The sequence below is a fragment of the Piliocolobus tephrosceles genome, chromosome 13, assembly GCF_002776525.5.
Source record: "Piliocolobus tephrosceles isolate RC106 chromosome 13, ASM277652v3, whole genome shotgun sequence".
In the NCBI taxonomy this organism is placed as follows: domain Eukaryota; kingdom Metazoa; phylum Chordata; class Mammalia; order Primates; family Cercopithecidae; genus Piliocolobus; species Piliocolobus tephrosceles.
In genome coordinates this window covers 61,921,858-61,944,201 of record NC_045446.1, presented here as the reverse complement: position 1 = coordinate 61,944,201, position 22,344 = coordinate 61,921,858, and the positions used below count along the sequence as shown (strand labels likewise).

At 49.8% G+C, this 22,344-nt stretch overlaps 2 protein-coding genes across 3 annotated transcripts; one reads left to right on the top strand and one right to left on the bottom strand.

Annotated features, from left to right (window-relative positions):
• The first annotated feature begins 3,883 nt into the window (after positions 1-3,883).
• On the top strand, positions 3,884-9,078 carry ART1 (ADP-ribosyltransferase 1). Its single transcript, XM_023209157.1, has 4 exons — positions 3,884-3,998; positions 4,297-5,077; positions 6,073-6,114; positions 8,758-9,078. Exons 1-4 carry the CDS (start codon positions 3,936-3,938, stop codon positions 8,853-8,855), a joined length of 984 nt encoding a protein of 327 aa, XP_023064925.1. The 5' UTR covers positions 3,884-3,935; the 3' UTR covers positions 8,856-9,078.
• A 1,181-nt stretch (positions 9,079-10,259) lies between these two features.
• CHRNA10 (cholinergic receptor nicotinic alpha 10 subunit) lies at positions 10,260-17,882 on the bottom strand. 2 transcript variants are annotated; one of them, XM_023209571.1, is made up of 5 exons: positions 15,914-17,882; positions 14,414-14,621; positions 13,890-14,044; positions 11,904-12,436; positions 10,260-11,235 (listed from the first exon to the last, which is right to left on the bottom strand). In XM_023209571.1, exons 4-5 carry the CDS (start codon positions 12,178-12,180, stop codon positions 10,778-10,780), a joined length of 735 nt encoding a protein of 244 aa, XP_023065339.1. In that variant the 5' UTR covers positions 12,181-12,436; positions 13,890-14,044; positions 14,414-14,621; positions 15,914-17,882; the 3' UTR covers positions 10,260-10,777. The 2 variants fall into 2 exon arrangements, with proteins under 2 accessions (XP_023065339.1, XP_023065337.1); XM_023209569.1 differs by having other exon boundaries at positions 14,476-14,621.
• Between the last annotated feature and the right edge of the window lie 4,462 nt (positions 17,883-22,344).

Genomic DNA, 22,344 nt, shown 5'->3' with positions numbered 1-22,344 from the left:
AAGTGGGTTTTCATAGCTTACTGCAGCCTTAACCTCCTGGACTCAAGCAATCCTCCTGCCTTCAGCCTGCCAAGTTGTTGGGACTACAGATATGCACCACCACACCTGTAGCCTGGCGTGCGTATGTATGTATGTATGTATGTATTTTAATTTTTGAGACGGAGTCTCACTCTGTCGCCCAGGCTGGAGTGCAATGGCATGATCTTGGCTCACTGCAACCTTTGCCTCCTGGGTTCAAGCTATTCTCCTGCCTCAGCCTCCCGAGTAGCTGGGATTACAGGCACCTGCCATCATGCCCAGTTAATTTTTGTATTTTTGTAGAGATGGGCTTTCACCACGTTGGCCAGGCTGGTCTTGAACTCCTGACCTCAGGTGATACGCCCACCTTGGCCTCCTAAAGTTGCCCAGACGTATTTTTTTATTTTTAGTAGCGATGGTGTCTCACTATGTTGCCCAGGCTGGTTTCAAACTCCTGGGCTCAAGTAATCCTCCAGCCTCAGTCTCCCAAAGTGCTGGGATTACAGGCTGGAGCCACCATGCTTGGCTGTTGTTCATAATTTTATCCTTAGTACCTGACGTGCTACAGATGCTAGACAAAAAAAAAAAAAAAAAAAAATTTGTTGAATAAATGAATAAGCAGCTTTTGAGGGGGAGAAGATAATGAGCCCCATTTTGGACATGTGGAATTTGGTAAAAACTACTGCTAACTCCATTGCCCAGAGAAGCTCATACTTCACATTTAAATTGTGTATTGGCAATTACAGGATCTTAGATTTGAAGATTATAGACACATAGAATCCCAGTGTCTTAGAGTCACTGAACTATCCAAACTTAGGTCTCCCCAGAGCCAGAGATGATAAAGCAGCAACGCTTAACCTAAATGAGATTGGGGGCAGAAGCATAACCACCCTGATATTTATGTAACATTTGTTTGAAGGTGCATATATTCATTTTCTTTTTTTTTTTTTTTTTTTTTTTTTTTTTGAGACGGAGTCTCGCTCTGTAGCCCGGGCTGAAGTGCAGTGGCCGGATCTCAGCTCACTGCAAGCTCCGCCTCCCGGGTTTACACCATTCTCCCGCCTCAGCCTCCCGAGTAACTGGGACTACAGGCACCCGCCACATCGCCCGGCTAGTTTTTTTGTGTTTTTTTAGTAGAGATGGGGTTTCACCGTTTTAGCCAGGATGGTCTTGATCTCCTGACCTCGTGATCCACCCGTCTCGGCCTCCCAAAGTGCTGGGATTACAGGCTTGAGCCACCGCGCCCGGCCGCATATATTCATTTTCTAAAGGGAGGTTTCAGCTTTTATCAGATTCCAAAAGATAAAGGCCCATTGACTATATTACCATTTGTGTACAGAAAGAAAACAGAGGCTGGAAGCTTTGACTCATGCCTGTAATCCCAGCATGCTGGGAGGCCAAGGTGGGTGGATCACTTGAGCCCAGAAATTCGAGATCAGCCTGGGCAACATGGCAAAACCCCATCTCTACAAAAAATATAAAAATAAGCCAGGCATCGTGTTGTGTGCCTGTAGACCCAGCTACTCGGGAGGCTGAGGCAGGAGGATCGATTGAGCTCAGAAGGTCAAGGCTGAAGTGAGCTATGATCATGCCACTGCACTCCAGCCTGGGCAACAGAGCAAGACCCTGCATCAAACAAACAAAAAAAGTAGATACCATTTTGCCTACCAGTTAAATGGAAATTAAAAAGAGATCAATCATATTCAGCACTGGCAAAGATGTGGAATAAAGGGCACTCTCATCCATTGTTGGTGGGGTGGCAGTTTCTATCAAAATAAAAAATATTCATATTCTTTAAATCTCATTTTACTTCTCAAAATCTTTCCTATAAAAACATGCACACAGGCTGGGCATGGTGGCTCAAGCCTGTAATCCCAGCACTTTGGGAGGCCGAGACAGGCGGATCACGAGGTCAGGAGATCGAGACCATCCTGGCTAATATGGTGAAACCCCGTCTCTACTAAAAAATACAAAAAACTAGCCGGGCGAGGTGGCGGGCGCCTGTAGTCCCAGCTACTTGGGAGGCTGAGGCAGGAGAATGGCGTGAACCCGGGGGGCGGAGCTTGCAGTGAGCTGAGATCCGGCCACTGCACTCCAGCCTGGGCGACAGAGAAAGACCCCGCCCATTTAAAAAAAAAAAAAAAAAAAAACATGCACACAAGTAGACAAGGATTTATATACCTAAATATTCACTGTAGTATTATGTATAATTTTTTAAATTAGGGAAAAAAACCTAAGTGTTCATAAGTATGAAATGGTTAATTATGGTTTATACCATGAGATAAACCAAGCTGCCATTATGTGAGCAAGGGAGATATGTATGTACTGACATGGAAGGAAGTTCATGATATTTTTTTCCTGAGGAAAAAAGGTAATAAAGTGTGTATGTGTAAGCATGTTTCCTTTTAGTTCTTTTTTTTTTTTTTTTTTTTTTTTTTGTTGAGACGGAGTCTCGCTCTATCACCCAAGCTGGAGTGCAGTGGCCGGATCTCAGCTCACTGCAAGCTCCGCCTCCCGGGTTCCCGCCATTCTCCTGCCTCAGCCTCCTGAGTAGCTGGGACTACAGGCGCCCGCCACCTCGCCCGGCTAGATTTTTGTATTTTTTTTTAGTAGAGACGGGGTTTCACCATGTTAGCCAGGATGGTCTCGATCTCCTGACCTCGTGATCCGCCCGTCTCGGCCTCCCAAAGTGCTGGGATTACAGGCTTGAGCCACCGCACCCGGCCTCCTTTTAGTTCTTAAAAAAATGACAATAGGGCCAGCGCAGTGGCTCATGCCTGTGATCCCAACACTTTGGGAGGCCAAGGTGGGCGGATCACCTGAGGTCAGGAGTTCGAGACCATCCTGGCCAGCATGGTGAAACCCTGTCTCTACTAAGAATACCAAAATTAGCTGGGCGTGGAGGCAGGCACCTGTAGTCCCAGCTACTCCAGAGGCTGAGGCAAAAGAATCACTTGGACTCGGGAGGTGGAGGTTGCAGTGAGCCAACATCACGCCACTGCACTCCAGCCTGGGCAACAGAGTGAGACTTGGTCTCAGAAAAAAAGAAAAAAGAAAAGAAAAGAAAAAAAAGGGAAACTGCCAGTTTCAATCCAGACCCAATGCCTGGACACCCTCTTCTTGGAGCCACTTCAGGCACCCCACCTGTCCCCCAACAGGGAGGGTGTGGAAGGCTTGTGGTTCATGCTGCTTGCTTTGGGGAAACCATTATCCTCTGTCCTCTCCTGCTTTTCTGATCCCCTCTTTCCCCAGCACCCGGGGTTTATATCTGTCCCTCCCTGGAAGCATGGAAGGCTCATTCCACAAGAGGACTGCAGGGAGTGGGGGCAACCAGTGGACCAAGCCCTGCTCTAAGTCTGTCCCTGGAGTTCTGCTAAGGCCCCACCAGCTGAACAGTCCTGGATCTGCCCCTGTCCCAACCCCACAACCCCTGTGAGGTGAAGCCCAGCTCTCTCACCATGGCTATCAAGTCCCTTCATGACTGGCCCATCTTCCCAACGTTCCTACCCTGCGAGCTCTGCCAGCCTGGATGACATGTCTTTCCCTCTTTACATCCTCAGTTCCCACCCTAATACATTTGCTTTTTCCATTCCTGCTGCACAAAAGTCCTTTCCCACCCCAAACACCAGTCTTTTATCTCCTAGTCTCCACTAGCTGACATTTTAGTCTCTTGTTCATCCTGCAAGACCCTGTTCACGTCACTCCTCCAGGAAGTCACGCATGTTCCTTCCAGCAAGAAAGGTCCTCTCTCTTCTAAGCCTCCATGTCTGTCTTGTGACTCTCAGTGCCAAGCACTAGGAATGGCACAGACTAAGTGTCGATTCATGTTTATTAAACTATACAGATTAACACTGCAATTTTCCATATGAAGAAACTGAGACTCAAAGAGAAACAGCAGCTGGCCCAGGGTCACCAGCATGCAGATGCCTGCTATGATGTCTCTGCTTCTTGTGTCTGTGGGCCTCATGGAAGCACTTCAGGTATGGGCATCCCCCACTGTTCCCACCCCAGCAGGGAACTGAGCCATCAGCTTCTTCTGAACCCTGGAAGGAGAGAGGAAAGAATGCCTGACGCTTCCCTTGGGGATCACTCAGCCCAAGGGGACAGCCCCAGATGCTAGTCTTGGGGAAATTACAGCCAGAGGTTCCCAATCCCTTTCCCCACCAGGTGTGTTTGGGGCCCTTCCTGCCTTTCTCAGTGGAGGGGAGAGCTGGATGGCAGGGGACTCATTCTCCCAGGGGCCTATCCTCTCAGTCCCTGCTGCTCCTGCCCCCTCAGGCCCAGAGCCACCCCATCACACGACGAGACCTCTTCTCTCAAGAGATGCCGCTGGACATGGCCCTGGCTTCCTTTGATGACCAGTACGCTGGCTGTGCTGCTGCCATGACAGCTGCTCTTCCAGATCTCAACCACACGGAGTTCCAGGCCAACAAGGTGTATGCAGACGGCTGGACACTGGCAAGCAGCCAATGGCAGGAGCGCCAGGCCTGGGGGCCGGAGTGGAGTCTCAGCCCTACCCGTCCACCTCCGCCACCCCTGGGCTTCCGCGATGAGCATGGGGTGGCCCTCCTGGCCTACACAGCCAACAGCCCCCTGCACAAGGAGTTCAATGCAGCCGTGCGTGAGGCAGGTCGCTCCCGGGCCCACTACCTCTATCACTTCTCCTTCAAGACACTCCATTTCCTGCTGACCGAGGCCCTGCAGCTCCTGGGCAGGGGCCAGCGTCCACCCCGGTGCCACCAGGTGTTCCGAGGTGTGCATGGCCTGCACTTCCGGCCAGCAGGGCCTGGGGCCACTGTGAGGCTGGGGGGCTTTGCTTCCGCCTCCCTGAAGAACGTTGCAGCCCAGCAGTTTGGTGAGGACACCTTCTTTGGCATCTGGACCTGCCTCGGGGCCCCTATCAAGGGCTACTCCTTCTTCCCTGGAGAGGAAGAGGTGCTGATCCCCCCCTTCGAGACCTTCCAAGTGATCAATGCCAGCAGACCGGCCCAGGGCCCTGCCCGCATCTACCTCCAGGCCCTGGGCAAGCGCAGCACCTACAACTGCGAGTACATCAAAGGTAGGAGGGCAAGCGCCAGTCAGCACCTGTGCAGAAGGTGGGCCTTCCACATCCACCAGGGACTTTGGCAAACCCAAGCCCCTATCTCCTGTGTCCCAGGGATACATAAATACAACCAGGCATATCCACCAGCTCCCAACCCCTTCCATCTAAGGGGAGACATAACCTTTTGAGGGGTGCACTTACTGCCCTTGAAGGGATCTAAGCCATAGTTGGCCACTTGCCTGCTGGGTGGCTGGAAAGGTTTCCTGGCCAAGGGAAGGGTCTCTGGCCATTTGGGCAGGCAAGCAGGCCTGGTTGGGCTTTTCTCCTGGTCAGAGGCTGGAAGGGAATTATTTTCCAGCCAGATTATTGACACCTAGATAGCTGTTGCCAGAAATGAGTAGGAGCCCCAACCTCAGTTTCTGAGAAGAGTGCATTTATGAGCTGGAAGAGGAATTCTGTGCTGGGTGGGTGGTGGGGGCAGGGAGACAGCAGCTGGGTGCTGTGCCCCTAAGGTTACGCTCATGCTGTGGTCGGGAAGTGGTGGACGCTCCTCCTGTCCATGTCCCCAGCACAGGCCAGAAGAAGAACTACGGGGATGGGCCCAGGTTCTTAATTTCTGAAGGGCTAAGGACTTCACTTCCTATCTTGGACAGCAACAGGAGCATGCATGAGTTGACAAGGTGAGGAGGGCATGCAAAGAACACAAACCAGCCTGGGGCGAGGCATGGAAGAGGGAGAGGTGAGTGTGGCAGGAAGGCAAAGTTACAGGCCCAGGGAGCAGGAGTGCCCCAGAGTAGACCCTGGCTTTGATGGCCCACTCCCTTCTGGCCCTGTTTCTCATGGGTCGAGACAAACCTAGTCAAGGATGTTCTACCATGAAAGAGCAGAATTAGGGGGAAATGTACCAACTTCTCCTAGAACAAGTCAGGGATGGACCACCAGGGCTCTGAGGTCCCTTTCCATCCTGAGAGCTCCTGAGCCTTTCATTCTTTACTGTTTCTTTTCTATAGACAAGAAGTGCAAGTCTGGGCCTTGCCATCTGGATAATTCAGGTAAGGGCTGCAGGCACTTGTGGGACTCAGTTCATCCCTGGCCCCATCACCTGGATCTTTTTTTTTTTTTTTTTTTGAGACGGAGTTTTCACTCTTGTTGCCCAGGCTGGAGTGCAATGGCACAATCTCAGCTCACTGCAGCCTCCACTTAACAGGTTCAAGCCATTCTCCTGCCTCAGCCTCTTGATTACAGTTGGGATTACAGGCGCATGCCACCACGCCTGGCTAATTTTTTGTATTTTTAGTAGAGACCACAGCCTGAGCTGGACCTTAGGGGCACAGCACCCAACTGCTGTCTGTCTCCCTGCCCACCATGTTGGCCAGGCTGGCCTCGAACTCCTGACCTCAGGGGATCCATCCACCTTGGCCTCCCAAAGTACTGGGATTACAGACGTGAGCCACCGTGCCCGGCCCACCTGGATCTTTTATAAGGAAACAACCTCATTAATAATAATCATAAAAAAAGTGCACTCACTGAAGTGGCACCTTGGGGGTTGCCAGCCTTAGCCAGGAGATGAGTGTGTGGGAGAGCAGATGGTTGGGGGAGCAGAGACACCTGCTCTCCAGCCTGGGTCTGCCTGTGCTTTGCAGGAAAAGGCCACTGATCAGGCCCCCGAGAGATTCAGGCTGCAGTGAAGTGAGGGACGGAAGGGCTGCTCCCCACAAAGTCCTCCTTTGGTCCTTCTCTGCCTCCCAGTGCAGAACCCACTGTCTCTGTTACTGCCCTCAGGGCTCCCTCAAACCCATCTTTGAAGGCCATGAGGTCAAGCTTTGGGTGCTAGAGGCCTGGGCTCTAGTCCAGGCTCTGCTCTTTCTCTATGACCAACCCATTCTTTCTCTGTGCCTCAGTTTCTCGGTGTGTATAATAAGCAAATTGGACCAGATGATCTCCAGCTGTGACTCTTCTCTTCCCTCAGACACTTGGTGTGCCAAGGCCTACCCAGGCCACCATGTCTCTAGGTGGGAATGGGCCATTTCCAGGGAAGAAACAGCAGCTCCTCCCCAAGCCTTTAGAACTCCTCTGTCCTTCAGAACTCTGTGAGTGGGCAGGAAGGACCCCCCAGCTTCCTCTGATCCACTCCAGCACAAAATCATGCCATTCATTCTCACCACACCCCAATGGTACGGTCATCACCTCTGTTCTGCAGATGACAGTACCAAGGTACAAAGGCACAAAGAGAAGCCAGGCGCGGTGGCTCACGCCTGTAATCCCAGCACTTTGGGAGGCCAAGATGGGCGGATCACCTGCGGTCAGGAGTTCAAGACCAGCCTGACCAACATGGAGAAACCCCGTCTCTACTAAAAATACAAAATTAGTTGGGCATGGTGGTGCATGCCTGAAATCCCAGCTACTTGGGAGGCTGAGGCAGGAGAATCTCGTGAACCTAGGAGGCGGAGGTTGCTGTGAGCCAAGATTGTGCCATTGCACTCCAGCCTGGGCAACAAGAGTGAAACTCTGTCCCAAAACAAAACAAAACAAAACAAAAACAAAAACAAAAACATCAAAGGTGCAAAGAGGAGAAGCAACCAGCCCTGTGCCACCCAGCTACTAAGAAGTGGAGTCCAGAGAGGCTGGCTCTAGAGCCAAACTCTGAACCACCACACCAGGATGGTTTCCATCCCTCCCCAGACCCCACCCCATCCCACCCCACCCCACCCCATCCCATCCCATCCCATCCCATCCCATCCCATCCCATCCCATCCCATCCCATCCCATCCCATCTCATCTTTACTGCACAGTAATCTATGGGAAGGAGGCAGAACAGGAGGCATTACCCACTTTATATGGTCAAGTGAGACCCAGAGACAAATTATTTGCTCAAGGTGACAGTGAGTTCATGGCAGAGCCAGGACCAGAAGCCAAGTTTCCAGCCTCCCAGGTATCTTTGAGTTTTGATGATATAATTCCAGTAACTGGAAAAGTTTAGGATTTCTCCTCCTAGTCCACCCTGCACCTCTCCTACCAGGGTTTGGGCAAAGGAGCCAAGTTCAGCCACAGTAGATCCCACTCTGATCTTAAATCCATGTCACATCCCACTCTGAAGTACCTTATTTGTGGCAATAGAAAGCAATTAAGTTAGACACAATGACCTCTGGAAGAGACACTGGGACTCTAATTGGTCTCCTCGTCTCTGTCTACCTTCCTAAATTCTTTATTAAAAAAATTTTTTTTTCACTCTGTCACCCAGGTTGGAGTGCAGTGGCACCACTACGGCTCACTGTAGCCTCAAACTCTTGGGCTCAAGTGATCCCCCCACCTCAGTCTCCCAAGTAGCTTGGACTACAGATATATGCCACCACGCCTGGCTACTTTTTGTATTCTTTGTAGAGAAGGGGTCTCCCTATGTTGCCCAGGCTGCCTAAAATTTTTTAAAGCAGTCAAATTTAGCAGTGGAGGCATTGTACATCAACTTTAGTGACACTAGTGTTAGTAAGTTCTGATAACCCATTACCATTGGACCAGCTCCTCCCTAAACTTGATCTTTATCTCTGTTGCCTGCGGCAATTTTGTATATCAGTCTGTCCAGCTCACTCTGCCAGTCTCTCCATCTTGTATCTGTGTGTCCCCACTTTGCTCCTGTGCTCCTAAATACCTCTTTTTCTCTCTCTCTCCCAAAACCTCTCTGCCTGTTTTCCCTGCAGCCATGGGTGAGAGTCCCCTCTCTGCAGTTTGGTCTCTGCTGCTGCTGCTCTGGTTCCTCGCGGTGTGGGCCTTTCCAGACAGTCCAGGCCTCCTTTGATGCATGAGACACAGGACAGCCTCATCTGCTGCCTCTGCCCATCCTGAGGATGTTGGCAATGTGTGCTTTCAGTGTAACCAAGATTCCTGGCAACCCCATCTGCAGGGAACTCTGGGACCTTCTCTGGTAGCTGCCAGACCTGCTGGTGGAGAAACAGGAGACAATTTGGGGACTGAACCTTACCCAGGGCTCTAGGAGTGAGACTCTGAATAAAGAGTTGGGCCGGCGACGTGGGGGGTACTTCAAGACAGGCAGCAACTCACTTGGAGATAGAAAGACTTCAGCTGATTTGGGGGGTGACTGGAGAGCACTTCGCAGTGATACCTGTTGGTGTTACTCAGATGCCTCACATGTCCATCTGGAAAGCTCCTGTTCACTCCTCCAGGAAGCCTTCTGTGACCTCTCCCACCCAGCTGGGGTAGTGACCATGCCTCTATGCTTCCACAGAGCCCTGAATGCTTCCATATACCATATGTCCATGTCTGTCTGCCATGTGAGACGGTGAGCTTCCTGGGGGAAGGGACTGGGTCAGAGGCACAGAGGTAGTGCCAGGAAATGTGTGAAACTCAGAAAGGAACAAATACCTGTGAATGGCTGGTCCCTGCACTGCCCCTGCCTTGGCCACTGTCAAGCTCTCAGTGTCCGAGTGTGAGAATGGGGTGGACGGTGCCTAACTCCAGCACACAGAGAGAAGGAGAGATGGAAGAGAGAGCTCTAGTCCTCCCTCAGCACCTCAGTCAAATCCCATTCTTTTGTCAGCACAGATGTAACTTCTGCTCTAATCCATGAGTCCTGAGGCTCCTCTCATCATGGCTCACTGTAGCCTCAAACTCCTGGGCTCAAGAGATCCTCCCACCTCAGCCTCCCAAGTAGCTGGGACTACAGATATGTGCCACCACACCTGACTAATTTGTGTGTTTTTTGTAGCGACAGGGTCTCCCTAGGTTGCCTAAGTTCTTTTTTTTTTTTTTTAGCTCGTCATATTTAGCAGTGGGGGGTTATATACCAACTTTAGCGACAGTGACATTAATAAGTTCTGATAACCCACCACCATGGACACCAGCGATACATGGACAGCTGGGAAAGCATTATTTCTGGATGTGTCTGTGAGGGTTTTCAGCAGGAGACTGGCGTGTGAGTTGATGGACTGAGTGGCAAGTTCCACTCTCAATGTGGGAGGGCATGGAGAAGACAAAAAAGTAGGAGAAAGGCAAATTCATGCTCTTTCCTGGAGCTGGGACATCCTTCTTTTACCATTGGACATTAGAACTTCAGGTTCTCAGGCTTTGCACTTGGACTTGGACTTGCACCAGCGGCCATGAGACAGACCTGAAGTACAGACAGACCTGGACCCCCAGCTTCCACTACCACAGACCTCAAGGGTAATACAGGGCATCGAGGAGGTGCTAGGTACACGCTTACTTTATTGAGTCGGGGATTTGGGGCCAAATCTGTAGGGCCTCCTGCTCTGGAAACTCAACTGAGAATCCCCGATCCTTTTCCCTGAGCCCCTCGGCAGGGAAAGGTAAGAGCCAAGGCCCTGCAAAGAAGCCACCTAGGAAGGAAGACAGGAAACGCAGCAGTTCAGTTCAGTTTCTCATAATAACCTGCACACTCCCCACTGAAAGCTCTAGTACCCAGCATGAACAATTCTGTCCCTCCAAGACTGTACTCTGTGATCTTGGCCTTTGTAGAGTTCTTCTTTTTTTTGGAATTAGGGGAGTGGCAGGCTCTGGATTTCCGTTAGTTAGGGTATGTAGACAATGAGTGCTTCCTTGTGGATTGTGAAGTCAAGTGTCCCAGGGTCTTAGGAGCAGTGGGAAGAGACTGGCTGGCTTAAAGACCAGCAACCACTTGGCCATGGCTGTCCTTTTCTGGAGGAGCTGTGGCTGCAGCAGATCCCTGTGACTTAGTCCTACCCCTCACAGGGCCTGCACCAGCACCAGGAGGCTCATGACCAGGGCCATGGAGAAGAAGATGCCCAGGAAGAAGCGGTCCATCACACGGGCCAGGCGCTTCCAGTCCTCATGGCAGTGCTGTGCAGCTCGGTGGCTGCGGAAGGTATTGGCAATGGTGGCTACATGGTGCAGTATGGCTTCCTGGCGGCACAGACATCGTGGCTCGTGGCAAGGGCCCGCTGGGGGGCCAGCCCCTCCTTCGGGAGACTGGGGGCTAGGGGATAACTCAGGTGGCCTGGACTGCCCACAGGGCTCCCCTCTTTCCTGCACGCACAGGCTCTGTGCCAGGTGTCCCAGCAGGAGGGCCCTAGCCCAGGCTGGCACTGGGCGGGCACTGGGACCACAGTAATGCAGGTTCATGATAAGGATAGTGAGTGCTGTTGAGAATGTGACCATGGTCATAGTGGCCATGTAGTACTTCCCTGCAAGAGAGAGAGAAAGCCAATTGGGACTCAAAACAAAAAGCCTGTGGATCCTGAGCTTCCCAGTCACCTCTACACAAATGGAAATAAGCCCACCATGAGGCTCTCCAGACCCTCCAAGCCCCATGGATGGAAGCAGGAAGGAGGTAAGGGCCGAGTTCTCCCCATCCTTCATTCCTACACGTGGGTCATCAGAAGCTACTGCTCTCTAATTGCTCCCCTCACTGCTGGAAGCTGCACTCATACACAATCCAGGACAGTTCCACTCTCAAATAACGATGGGCATGAGCTGGGACAAGATACGAATCCTTTTTGTACAAATGGGATAACCAGAGGACCTACTTCCTAGGTTTGTGGTGATGTTTACCTGAGTTAATAAAGGTCAAGTGCTTAGGGGAGTGTCTGGCACACAGCGAGCAGTCGACAGATTTTGCCTATTATTAGGATCTGGGGATACTGATGTTCCACCATCAAGACCCAGTCGTGAGGGGTGTTCTCCCTGGAAGGAGCTAACCCTTTCCCCTCAGTCTCAAAATTAGAGGACGTTCCCAGGACGCCCCCGCCTCACTCTCTGAAGCGGGGCCGTTCGGCAGACCCAGGCCCTGTGGCGGCCCCGCCCTGGGGCGGCCCGGCGCATCATCAGGTCCCCCCGCACCTCCGCTGCTCACCGATGAGCGGCACGCTCTCGGCCGGCGGCATGCTCTCGGCCAGCAGCAGCTGGAAGACGGTGAGCGCCAGCAGCACGGTGATGCCCAACGACACCTTCTCGCCCGAGTCGGCGGGCAGGTGGAAGGCGAGCGGCGCAAGCAGCGAGATGAGCACGCAGGGCAGCAGCAGGTTGCACACATAGGCGGCGGCGCGGCGGTGCAGCAGCAGCGTGAAGGTGACGTCGGGGTAGGGCTCTGAGCAGCAGCCGTAGGTGAGCACGCGCCGCCGCGCCGGCATACCCAGCACGCGCCACTCCACGTTCTCCACGAAGTCCGCCAGGCTGGCGGCAGCGCCGCGCGGCCGCACATCCAGTTGGTGCCCGCCGTGAGTCCAGGAGCCGAACGTCAGGCCACAGCGCTGGGCGTCGAACGGGAAGGCCGCCACGTCCACGCGGCACGAGCTGCGCGTGATGGCCGGTGCGTCCCAGCGCACGGCGCCATTGTGGCGCAGGACCACGTTGGTGCTGGCCGAGCCTGGCGGCTGCGCGTCCGCCCTGCGGGCAGGCGGGGCGGGGCTTGGCTCACCCAGGCTGTCCAGCCGGAGAAGCAGCCCTGGAGGCCGGGAGCCCAGGGCAGACCCCCAGGGTCTGAAAGAAACCAAAACTTCTCCCCCAGAATATTGAGGTTCATTAAGTTCGAGACACTCACGACGCAGGGGAGCACCTGGCCCCAGCATCTGCTGGCCTGATGGTAGGACACCAGCCCTTCCTTGCTGGAGACAGCACTTGCTTATCCAAAGGGCACCAGTAGGTGCCAGAGGAATCTGGGAACAGATTTTACCCTCTTCCCACGTTTTCCCGCCTTTTAAAGGCTGGAACTGCTCTCCTTTGTCTTGCCACTATTTACAACTTGCTGGCTCTTTCTTGAATTTCTATTTAAGCAAGGCCTCTAAGCCACTGCCTTCAGAGAGAAAATACTTTTGAACTAAGGCCTCTCCCGTGATGGGTACAGCAGGTTAATAAACTTCTGTTTGTGGCCGGGCGCAGTGGCTCAGGCCTGTAATCCCAGCACTTTGGGAGGCCAAGGCGGGTGGATCACGAGGTCAGGAGATTGAGACCAACCTGGCTAACACGGTGAAACCCCATCTCTACTGAAAATACAAAAAAATTAGCCAGGCGTGGAGGTGGGCGCCTGTAGTCCCAGTTACTTGGGAGGCTGAGGCAGGAGAATGGCGTGAACCCGGAAGGCGGAGCTTATAGTGAGCGGAGATGGCCCCACTGCACTCCAGCCTGGGAGACTGCGTCTCAAATAAATACAAATAAATAAATAAATAAATAAATAAAATAAACTTCTGCTTGTTTTTCTTTCGTTAATTTGACTCTCGTTTTCAGAACAAAGCAACACAGAGGGTGGAGTGCACCTAGAGAGACCCGCTGCCTGGAAGGGGTGGCGCCTGAAGGGCCCAGAAGGACACAGACATAGCCAGAGGACATATAAACAGGCCTCTGCAGAACCCAGAGGCAACTCTGGGACACACAATGACTTCCCTTGGGGGACATCTGCAAAACTTGTAGAGGGGCCCCAGAGAAAATATGCAGAGCTATGTGTGGGCTGGGAGATACAGAAGTGGTCAAGGAGACATAAAGCAGTGTTCCAGAGGGCTATGTCTTGGAGGAAAGAGAACCTTAGACAGGCTCTTGGGGGAGCCCCGAGAGACTTAGAGCTAAAACTGTGCCCTAGAGAGGCCCTTGTGATCCAGGCATCTGCCCTGGACCACACAGTAGGTTCCCAGGAGACATTCAGCCTGGGCTGGCCTGGGATAGCCTTAAGTGGGGGTGCCATGGAAGGGCTGTGAATGCCTGGCAGCTTAGAAGGGTCCTGGGGAAAAGTTTCCAGGGCAGCATGGCAACCGGCTTATGTGGTAGGGAGAGGGGATCAGTGCACACCCATGGCTAAGGGCAAGTCTAGAGAAGGGTAGGAGAGGGGAAGAGCCCAGATAGGCAGTACTTGTTATAGAGTACGATGTCTGGCCGCCACACAAGACTGCTGGGGATGCGGATGGCATCCAGGCCGCCATAGGCATTGGGGTCCCATCGTAGGTAGGCATCTGTCCACTCCTGCCGTATCCACAGATACAGGGTCAGCACCTGGTTCCGTTCATCCTAGTGGGGGCAGGGGATGGCAGAGATGTGGACATGTATATGCATATCCTGCCCCGTCTGTGCACACTCCCCTGCAGGGCTCTGGTCAGCACCCACAAACCTGACTTGTCCATACTGTCCAGTTCCCACTCAGACCTGACCTTGCCACGTGACCTTAGTGGGCTCTTCTCTTTTCTGGGCCCATTTCCTCAGCAGTTATATGAGGTGAGAATCCCCGCTTAGCAGGGATTCAATAAGTTCAGGAGTGCAAAATGTTGGGCACAAGGTAGGCACCCAACAGTCAGTATCCAACAGTTGGTAACTGCTATCTTTGTTAATATTAACATTTACAGAAAAGGAATTCCATGGAGAAAAATCCCAGTCTCTCACCCCTTCATTTCTTGACACTGTGACAGGTAAGACTCCACAGCTGTACCACTACCACAACGCACCATGTCGATGATCTGGGACAGTGTCACTTCCAGGGTCACATTCAGAGTCTGGTCTGTGTCTGCCACAGGTCTCAGGGAACTTGTGTAGTTGGCGAAGAGGTCACGGAACAGCTTGAGAGCCAGCCGGCCCTCAGCTCCCAGGCACTCTGGAGGGTCAGTAAGGAGGATTGTCCATCCCAGGCCCTAGTCTCAGGGCCTTTGCTCATACCCTCCACTCCCAGGGCTGAGGCCCTGTCCTTATGAGTGTCCTCCTGTGTCTGCCCTTTCTTGCTCTAGCTGTGGCTCTAGTTCCTCCCTGGCCTGCCTGCAGGGACACATGAGATAAAGGCCATGGAGTGAAATGTTACTATCTTCTGGCACCAGGCTGACAAATTTCTCCTCCACCCTTCCCTTTTCAAGGACCTGGAGACTGCCTGCCTCTCCACAAATGATAGAGGGATCCAAATAAGCCACAAGAGTCCAGACTTTCACCTAAGGATTCTGAACCCCACTGCTCTGCCCCTTCCAGTCTCTCTCAAACCTGTTTCCACTTCTCCATCTCATGCTGGTTTCTTCAAAACTTCTGATGCGATGGAACATTCCTTCCTTCTGAAATCACACTCTTCCCCAGGCTTTCCTGACATACATTTTCCTCAATCTTTGACCTAAATATTGTTCCCATGAATACTGTCCTTGGCTCCCTTCTTTTTCTTCATCCCAGATTTTTCTCCTGAGCTCCAGACCCAAATAGAGTACAGTCCACTCCTGAGTTTCCCACAGGCACTTTCAACTGAACTCGCTTCCTCCCTCCATGCTTTGAAACCTACTTCCTATCCCATGTTTCCTATCTCAGCAAATAGCATGCCCTCAACTGCAATAGTGACCTCAGCTGGAAATCTGGGAATTATCCCTCCCTTCTCCGTCTCCTGCCTCCTCCTCTTGGAATCCAGTTAATCTCCAGATCCTGTCAGATCATTCAAATCCTCCAGATTTTGCTAAACATCATCTTGAGTCTGCCCTCTCCCCTCCAGGCCAGGCCCTTCCCTTCACTGTCACCCCCTCCCCCAAGGCTTACCTCCTACCCCTCCCATGCCCATAGACCATGCTTTTAAGCATGTACATCTGACCAGGTTAGTATGTTGCTGAAACCTTTCAGTGCTGCCCCCATCGTCTGCAGGAGAAAGATCTGGCCTGGCCGGCAGGCCCTTCAGCATCTGGCCCCTCTGATTTTCCCAACCCTGTCTCTGGAAGCTCCCCACTCATTGTTTCCACCTTAGCCAGGCAAGTCTCCTCTCACCCACTTCAGCACCCTCTTCTCCACACTCCACAAATAGAGAGCTTGTTCTCAAAACAGGTACTGAGGAGAAACACAAGAGTGACTACATGGAAAGGGATTTTGGGAGAACAGGAATAGCAGCACCACCAGGAGAGGCCAGGGCTGGTGTACTGAGCTTCATACCTGCAGGGAGTAGAAACAGAAGCAGAAGGCCCAGGCTGAGGTGGTGGCTCCGGATCCCCATGGTCCTGGCACTGCAAGAGGTGGGGCAGGTCTCTGGGTGTGACGCCTCCTTGCCAGATCTAGGGCAAAATTAGGCCCAGCTGGCAAGGATGGTATGGACAGTACCTAGAAGTCAGAAGTAAGACTGAGATCTCTGGCGGGTCCAACCACCCTCCAGCGGGCCCTGCAGCCCCTCCAGTCTTCTGACCCTCCAATTTGTGCCTGCCCCTGGAGTTTAGTACTTGGTCTTTCTTCTTAACTGCTGGTCCTTGCCTCTTCTGGCCTCTGCCTCTGCCTCTGCCCTTTCCTATGCTCCCCACCCACTTTGCCTTTCACTCTGTTTCTGCTTCCTTCTCTTTCCCTCTGTAACTTTCTTGGTCTCTCTGCCTCCCTGACTCTGATCGTCCCCTGCCCGCCTCTTTCCACTCTCTCCCTTTCTCCTACTTCTGTTTCATCCCTCATTCCTTCCTTCCTTCTTCCATTCCCCACACCTGGACTCTAGATGGGCCTGCTGCTCTCTCAGCAGAACAGGGACCAGGGATTCCCTTGATCAGCCCAGAGTCATCTGAGGCACAGGACAGCAGCCTTTCCCTCTTTGCCCTTTCATTAGCTTAATTATACCTGTGCATTACACAGGTGTTAAGACACCTGTCCCCATGACAACAGAGCAACGGAAACTGATACCTCAGGCCTCTGGGGCTTGAATTATTCAAACTCTGTAAAGCAGCACACAGACTCAGCGCAGGCCCATCCTCGGGGGTTGGAGAGTACACGTATGCTGGGTCAGGGTATGTGGAAGACCAGGGTTTAAGAGTGTGAGGCGCCAGGGTCAGTGGATGGCTAACTGTCCTCTCATCTTAGCCACCATTGCCTGAATTCTGGAGGTGGAGGTTCCCCTTAGATCTGCAGCTCTCCTTGCAGTGTGGGACTAGACACTCCAGGCTAGGCACTTTGGGTCAAGCAAGCCCTTCCCTCCTGGTGGGAGTGGTGCTGAGCCTCAGGCCACTCCAGATGACCCAGTGGACGTGGGTCCTCTCCTCAGACTCCCTGCAGTCATTCCCATCTGAGCCTCAGGTTTTTTTTCTTGCCCAAACACTGTGGGCAGTGTGGGAGAGCAGGGCAAGCATAGGCTTCCGAGTCACTTTCGGCCCTGTCTTATGAGCGCTCTCACCTGGGTAAGATATTGAAACTCTCTGGGTTTCTGTTTTCTCAATCTGGTAATAGGATTAATAGTACTTATCTTGAAAACTGCAAGGATTAAATGAGATAACCTGATAATGCAAGGCACTATCTAGCATGGCGCCTAAGGTACAGCAGGCCATCAACAATATTTACACTGTGGTCCTAGTGAGGTAGCCAGGCTATCCTCAGGAACACACATTTAGAGTCACAGGTATTTATCATGCACAGAGTTGTGACTATTTTTGTTCAAGGTGACCAGTTGCCGGACCAACAGCAGCACGTACTTCCCTGGCAATCACATCCATAGCCATGACTTCGGGCATCATGGATATGCCAGTGATTCCCTGCTCTTTCTCCACCCCAGTCCCCTCTCCTAGGTACTCTGCTTAACTCCAACATCCCCCTCTGGATGTCACACAGCATTTCACACCATTTCACACTGAAGCCTCAGAAATCCAACCTTCACTTACTCAAGCTAGTAGAGGGGAACTGTCCTTAACTTGTTAAAGAACAGCTACTAAAAAAACCCTACAGCTAGGGTATACTTAATGGTGAGAAACCAGAAGTTTTCTCCCTAAGATTAGAATAAGGTAAAGATGTCCCCCTCTCACCACTCCTATTCAACATCATATTGAAGCCCTAGCTAGTCCAATAAGACAAGACAAGGAAATAAAAGGTTGGGAAGGAAGAAATAAAACTATCTTTGTCAACTGTTTTCTTATATACCAGCAACGAACAATTATAATTCAACATTAAAAACACATTGCTGGCCAGGAGCAGTGGCTCACTTCTATAATCCCAACACTTTGGGAGGCTGAGGTGGGTGGATCACCTGAGGTCAGGAGTTCAAGACCAGCCTGGGCAACATGGTGAAACCCCGTCTCTACCAAAAATACGGAGTCTTGCTGTGTCACCAGGCTGGAGTGCAGTGGTGCGATCTCGGCTCATTGCAACCTTCGCCTCCCGGGTTCAAGTGATTCTCCTGCCTCAGCCTCCCGAGTAGCTGAGACTAGAGGCACACGCCACCACGCCCAGCTAATTTTTGTATTTTTAGTAGAGATGGGATTTCACCATGTTGGCCAGGATGGTCTCTATCTCTTGACCTCCTGATCCATCCGCCTCAGCCTCCCAAAGTGCTGGGATTACAGGCCTGAGCCACTGCGCCCGGCTGAAAGATAATTTTTAAAAACAGCTATGTGAGTAGAGAGATGCAATGTTCATGGGTAGGAAGACTCAATATTGTAAGATGCCAATTCTTTCCAACTAGATATATACATTCAATGCAATTTTTTTTTTTTTTTTGAGACAGAGTTTTGCTCTTACTGCCCAGGCTGGAGTGCAACGGCACGATCTTGGCTCACAGTAACCTCCGCCTCATGGGTTCAAGCGATTCTCCTGCCTCAGCTTCCGAAGTAGTTGGGATTATAGGCATGTGCTACCATGCCTAGCTAATTTTTTTTGCATTTTTAGTAGAGACGGGGTTTCTCCATGTTGGTCAGGCTGGTCTCCAACTCCTGACCTCAGGTGATCCGCCCACCTTGGCTTCCCAAAGTGCTGGGATTACAGGCATGAGCCACTGCACCCAGCCTCAATGCAATCTTAATCAAAATCACAGCAAATTATTTTGTGGTATCAACAAACTAATTCTAAAGTTTACAAGGAAAATGAAAAGACCTGGAATAGTAACACTGAAGAGGAGGAAAATTGGAGAACCGACACTACACTACCCAACTTCAAAATTACTACAAAGCTACAGTAATCAAGACAGTGTGGTATTGGCAAAAGAATTAACATACGGATCAATGGAACAGAATAGAGACCTTGGAAACAGATCTCAACTGATCTTTGACGAAGGACCAAAGGCAATTCAATGGAGAAAGGATGGTCTTTTTAACAAATGGTGTTGGACAACTAGATATCCACTAGATATCCATAGGTCAAAAAAAAAAAAAAAAAAAAAAAAGAAAGAAATTGGAACTAGACATAGATTTTACATTTTCACAAAAATTGACTCAAAATGAATCATAGATATAAACATAAAATGCAAAACTACAAAATTTCTAGAAGATGATATAGGAGAAAATCTACGTGACCTTGGCTTTGGCAATGACGTTTTAGATACAACAGTAAAAGTACAATCCATGAAATAAAAAATTGGTAAGTTGGACTTTATTAAAATTTAAAACTTCTGCTCTGCAAAAGACACTGTTAAGATGATGAAAAGACAAGTCACACATTGTAATAAAATATTTACACAACACATACGCAATAAAACATCTTGTATCCAAAATATTAAAGAACCCTTAAAATTCAACAATAAGCCAGATGCAGTGGTGTCCCCTTTAGTCCCAGCTACTCAAGAGGGTGAGGCAGGAGGATCGCTTGAGCCCAGGAGTTTGGGCAACATAGTGAGACCCTGTCTCTAAAAAAACAAAGCAAACCTCAACAATAAGAAATAATCCGACTAAAAATATGGAGAAAAGATACACAACAAAGAAGATAGCATCAGCTGATTAATGGATAAACAAAATGTAGATTACTGCTACAATGGAGTATTCTTTAGCCATAAAAAATCTATTAAAGTACTTTGACATGATACAACATGGATGAATCTTGAAAACATACTAAGTGAATAAGCCACATACAGAAGTCCACATACTGTGATTTCACTTATATGAAATGTCCAGAATAGGCAAATTCATAGAGAAAGCACAGAGGTTATTGGTTCCCAGGGAATGGGGGTGGAGGGGAATTGGGAATAATTGCCGATACAGAGTTTGGGTGGGAATGAAAATGTCTTTTTTTTTCTTTTCGAGACAGGATCTCACTCTGTCACCCAGGCTGGAGTGCAGTGGTGCAATCTCAGCTCACTGTAACTTCCGCCTCCCAAGCTCAAGCAATCTTCCTCCTCCTCAGCCTCCTGAGTAGCTGGTACTACAGGCACACACCACCATGCCCAGCTAATTTTTTTTTTTTATTATTTTATTTCATTTTTTGTAGGGACGGGGTTTCACCTAGGCAGCTCTCGAACTCCTGGGCTCAAGCAATCTACCTGCCTCAGCCTCCCAAAGTGTTGGGATTACAGGTGTAAGCCACCACACCTGGCCAAAAATCTCTTGAAATTACTGGTGTTGGTTGCACAATAATGAATATACTAAAAACCATGGTAGTGTAAGTACACTGTAAAACGGTGAACTTTATGTTATGTGAAATATCTTTTTTTTTTTTTTTGGATACAGAGCCCCACTGTGTCTCCCAGGCTGGAGTACAAAGGCATGGTCTCAGCTTACTGCAACCTCTGCCTTCCAGGTTCAAGTGAATCTCCTGCCTCAGCCTCCTGTGTAGCTGGGATTACAGGCATGTGCCACCACATCCGGCTAGTTTTTGTATTTTTAGTAGACACAGGGATTTACCTTGTTGGCCAGGCTGGTCTCGAACTCCTGACCTCAAGTGATCTGCCCACTTTGGCCTCCCAAAAGTGCTGGGATTACAAGCATGAGCCACCACACCCAGCCTGTATCTCCATTTTTAAAATGCTACAAATGTTTTAAAGTGATAAATAATTTGAATACGTGTTCCTCAAAAGAAGATATATAAGTAGCCAATGAGAACAAAAAGAGATGTTTAACATCATTCGCTGTCAGGTGTCTTAGTCCATTCTGTTGGCTATAACAAAATACTATTTTTTTGAAGGCTGAAAAGTCCAAGATCGACACCAGCAGATTCGGTTTCCAGTGAGAGCTGGTTTCCCGATTCATAGACGGCACCTTCTTGCTGTGTCCTCTCGTGGTGGGAGGGGCAAGGCAGCTCTCTGGAGTCTCTTTCATAAGGAAAAAATCTCATTCATGAAGTCCACCCTCATGACTAATCATCTCCCAAAGGTCCCACCTCCTAACACCATCACATTTGTAATTTGGTTTCAATATATGAATTTGGAGGCACGGTGTGGGGTACAAACATTCAGACCATAGCATCAGAGAAATGCAAATTAAAACAATTAGATACTTCTTCAGATCCACTAGGATGGCTGTAATCAAAATAGTACATAATAAGTGTCGGTGAAGATTTGGAGAAATCAGAATCCTCATACATTGATGGTGAGAATGTAATATTGTGCAACCACTTTGGAAAAGTTTTGCTTAGAGTTACCATATGTTCCAGCAGTTTCACTTCTAGGTGTATACCCCAGACAAATAAAAACATGTGTCTACACAAAAATTTGTATATGAATGTTCATACCAGCATTATTCATAGTAGACACGAAATGGAAACAATAAAAATGTCATTCAACTGATGAATGTATAAAAAAACATGTTAAGCCAGGTGCAGTGGTGTATACCTGTAGTCCCAGCTACTCAGGAGGCTGAGAGAGGAGCACTGCTTGAGCCCAAGAGTTTCAGGCTATAGTGCACTATGATCATGCCTGAGAAATAGCCACTGTACTCCATCCTGGGCAACATGGAAATATTCCATTTCTAAAAGAAAAAAAAGTCATAAGTTATATATCCATAAAATGGAATTTATGGCCATTTAAAGTAACACAGTACTGACACATGCTATGACATGAAAGAACCTTGAAATATTATGCTAAGTTAAAGCAGTCACAAGACCACATATTGTATGATTCCCTTTATATGAAATGTCCAGAATTGGCAAATCTATAGAAACAGGAAGTAGATTAGTGGTTATCTAGGGCTAGGGAGATTGACGGATGACAGCTAAAGCCTTCAGGGTTTTTCTGGGACAGTGATGAAAATGTTCTAAAAGCAACTGTGATTATTGCACAACTCTGAGAATATAGCAAAAATAATTGCATACATTAAATGGGTAAATGTATGATATGTGAATTATATCTCAATAAACCTGTTAACAAAAGTTCATAATCCATCATGAGTTAGAGTTGGCGGAAAAAAGAAAACAACTGCAGAAAAAAGAAAGAGATCACAGGCACTGGAATGTTAGATAATGATAATTTGAATAGTTAATTCATGATTTTCACAACACCCTTTAAGGAAGATATTATTATTATTATTATTATTTTGAGATGGAGTCTTGCTCTGTCACCTAGGCTGGAGTGCAGTTGGCACGATCTCAGCTCACTGCAAGCTCCACTTCCCGGGTTCACACCATTCTCCTGCCTCAGCCTCCTGAGGAGCTGGGACTACAGGTGCCCACCACCATGCCTGGGTAATTTTGTTTTTGCATTTTTA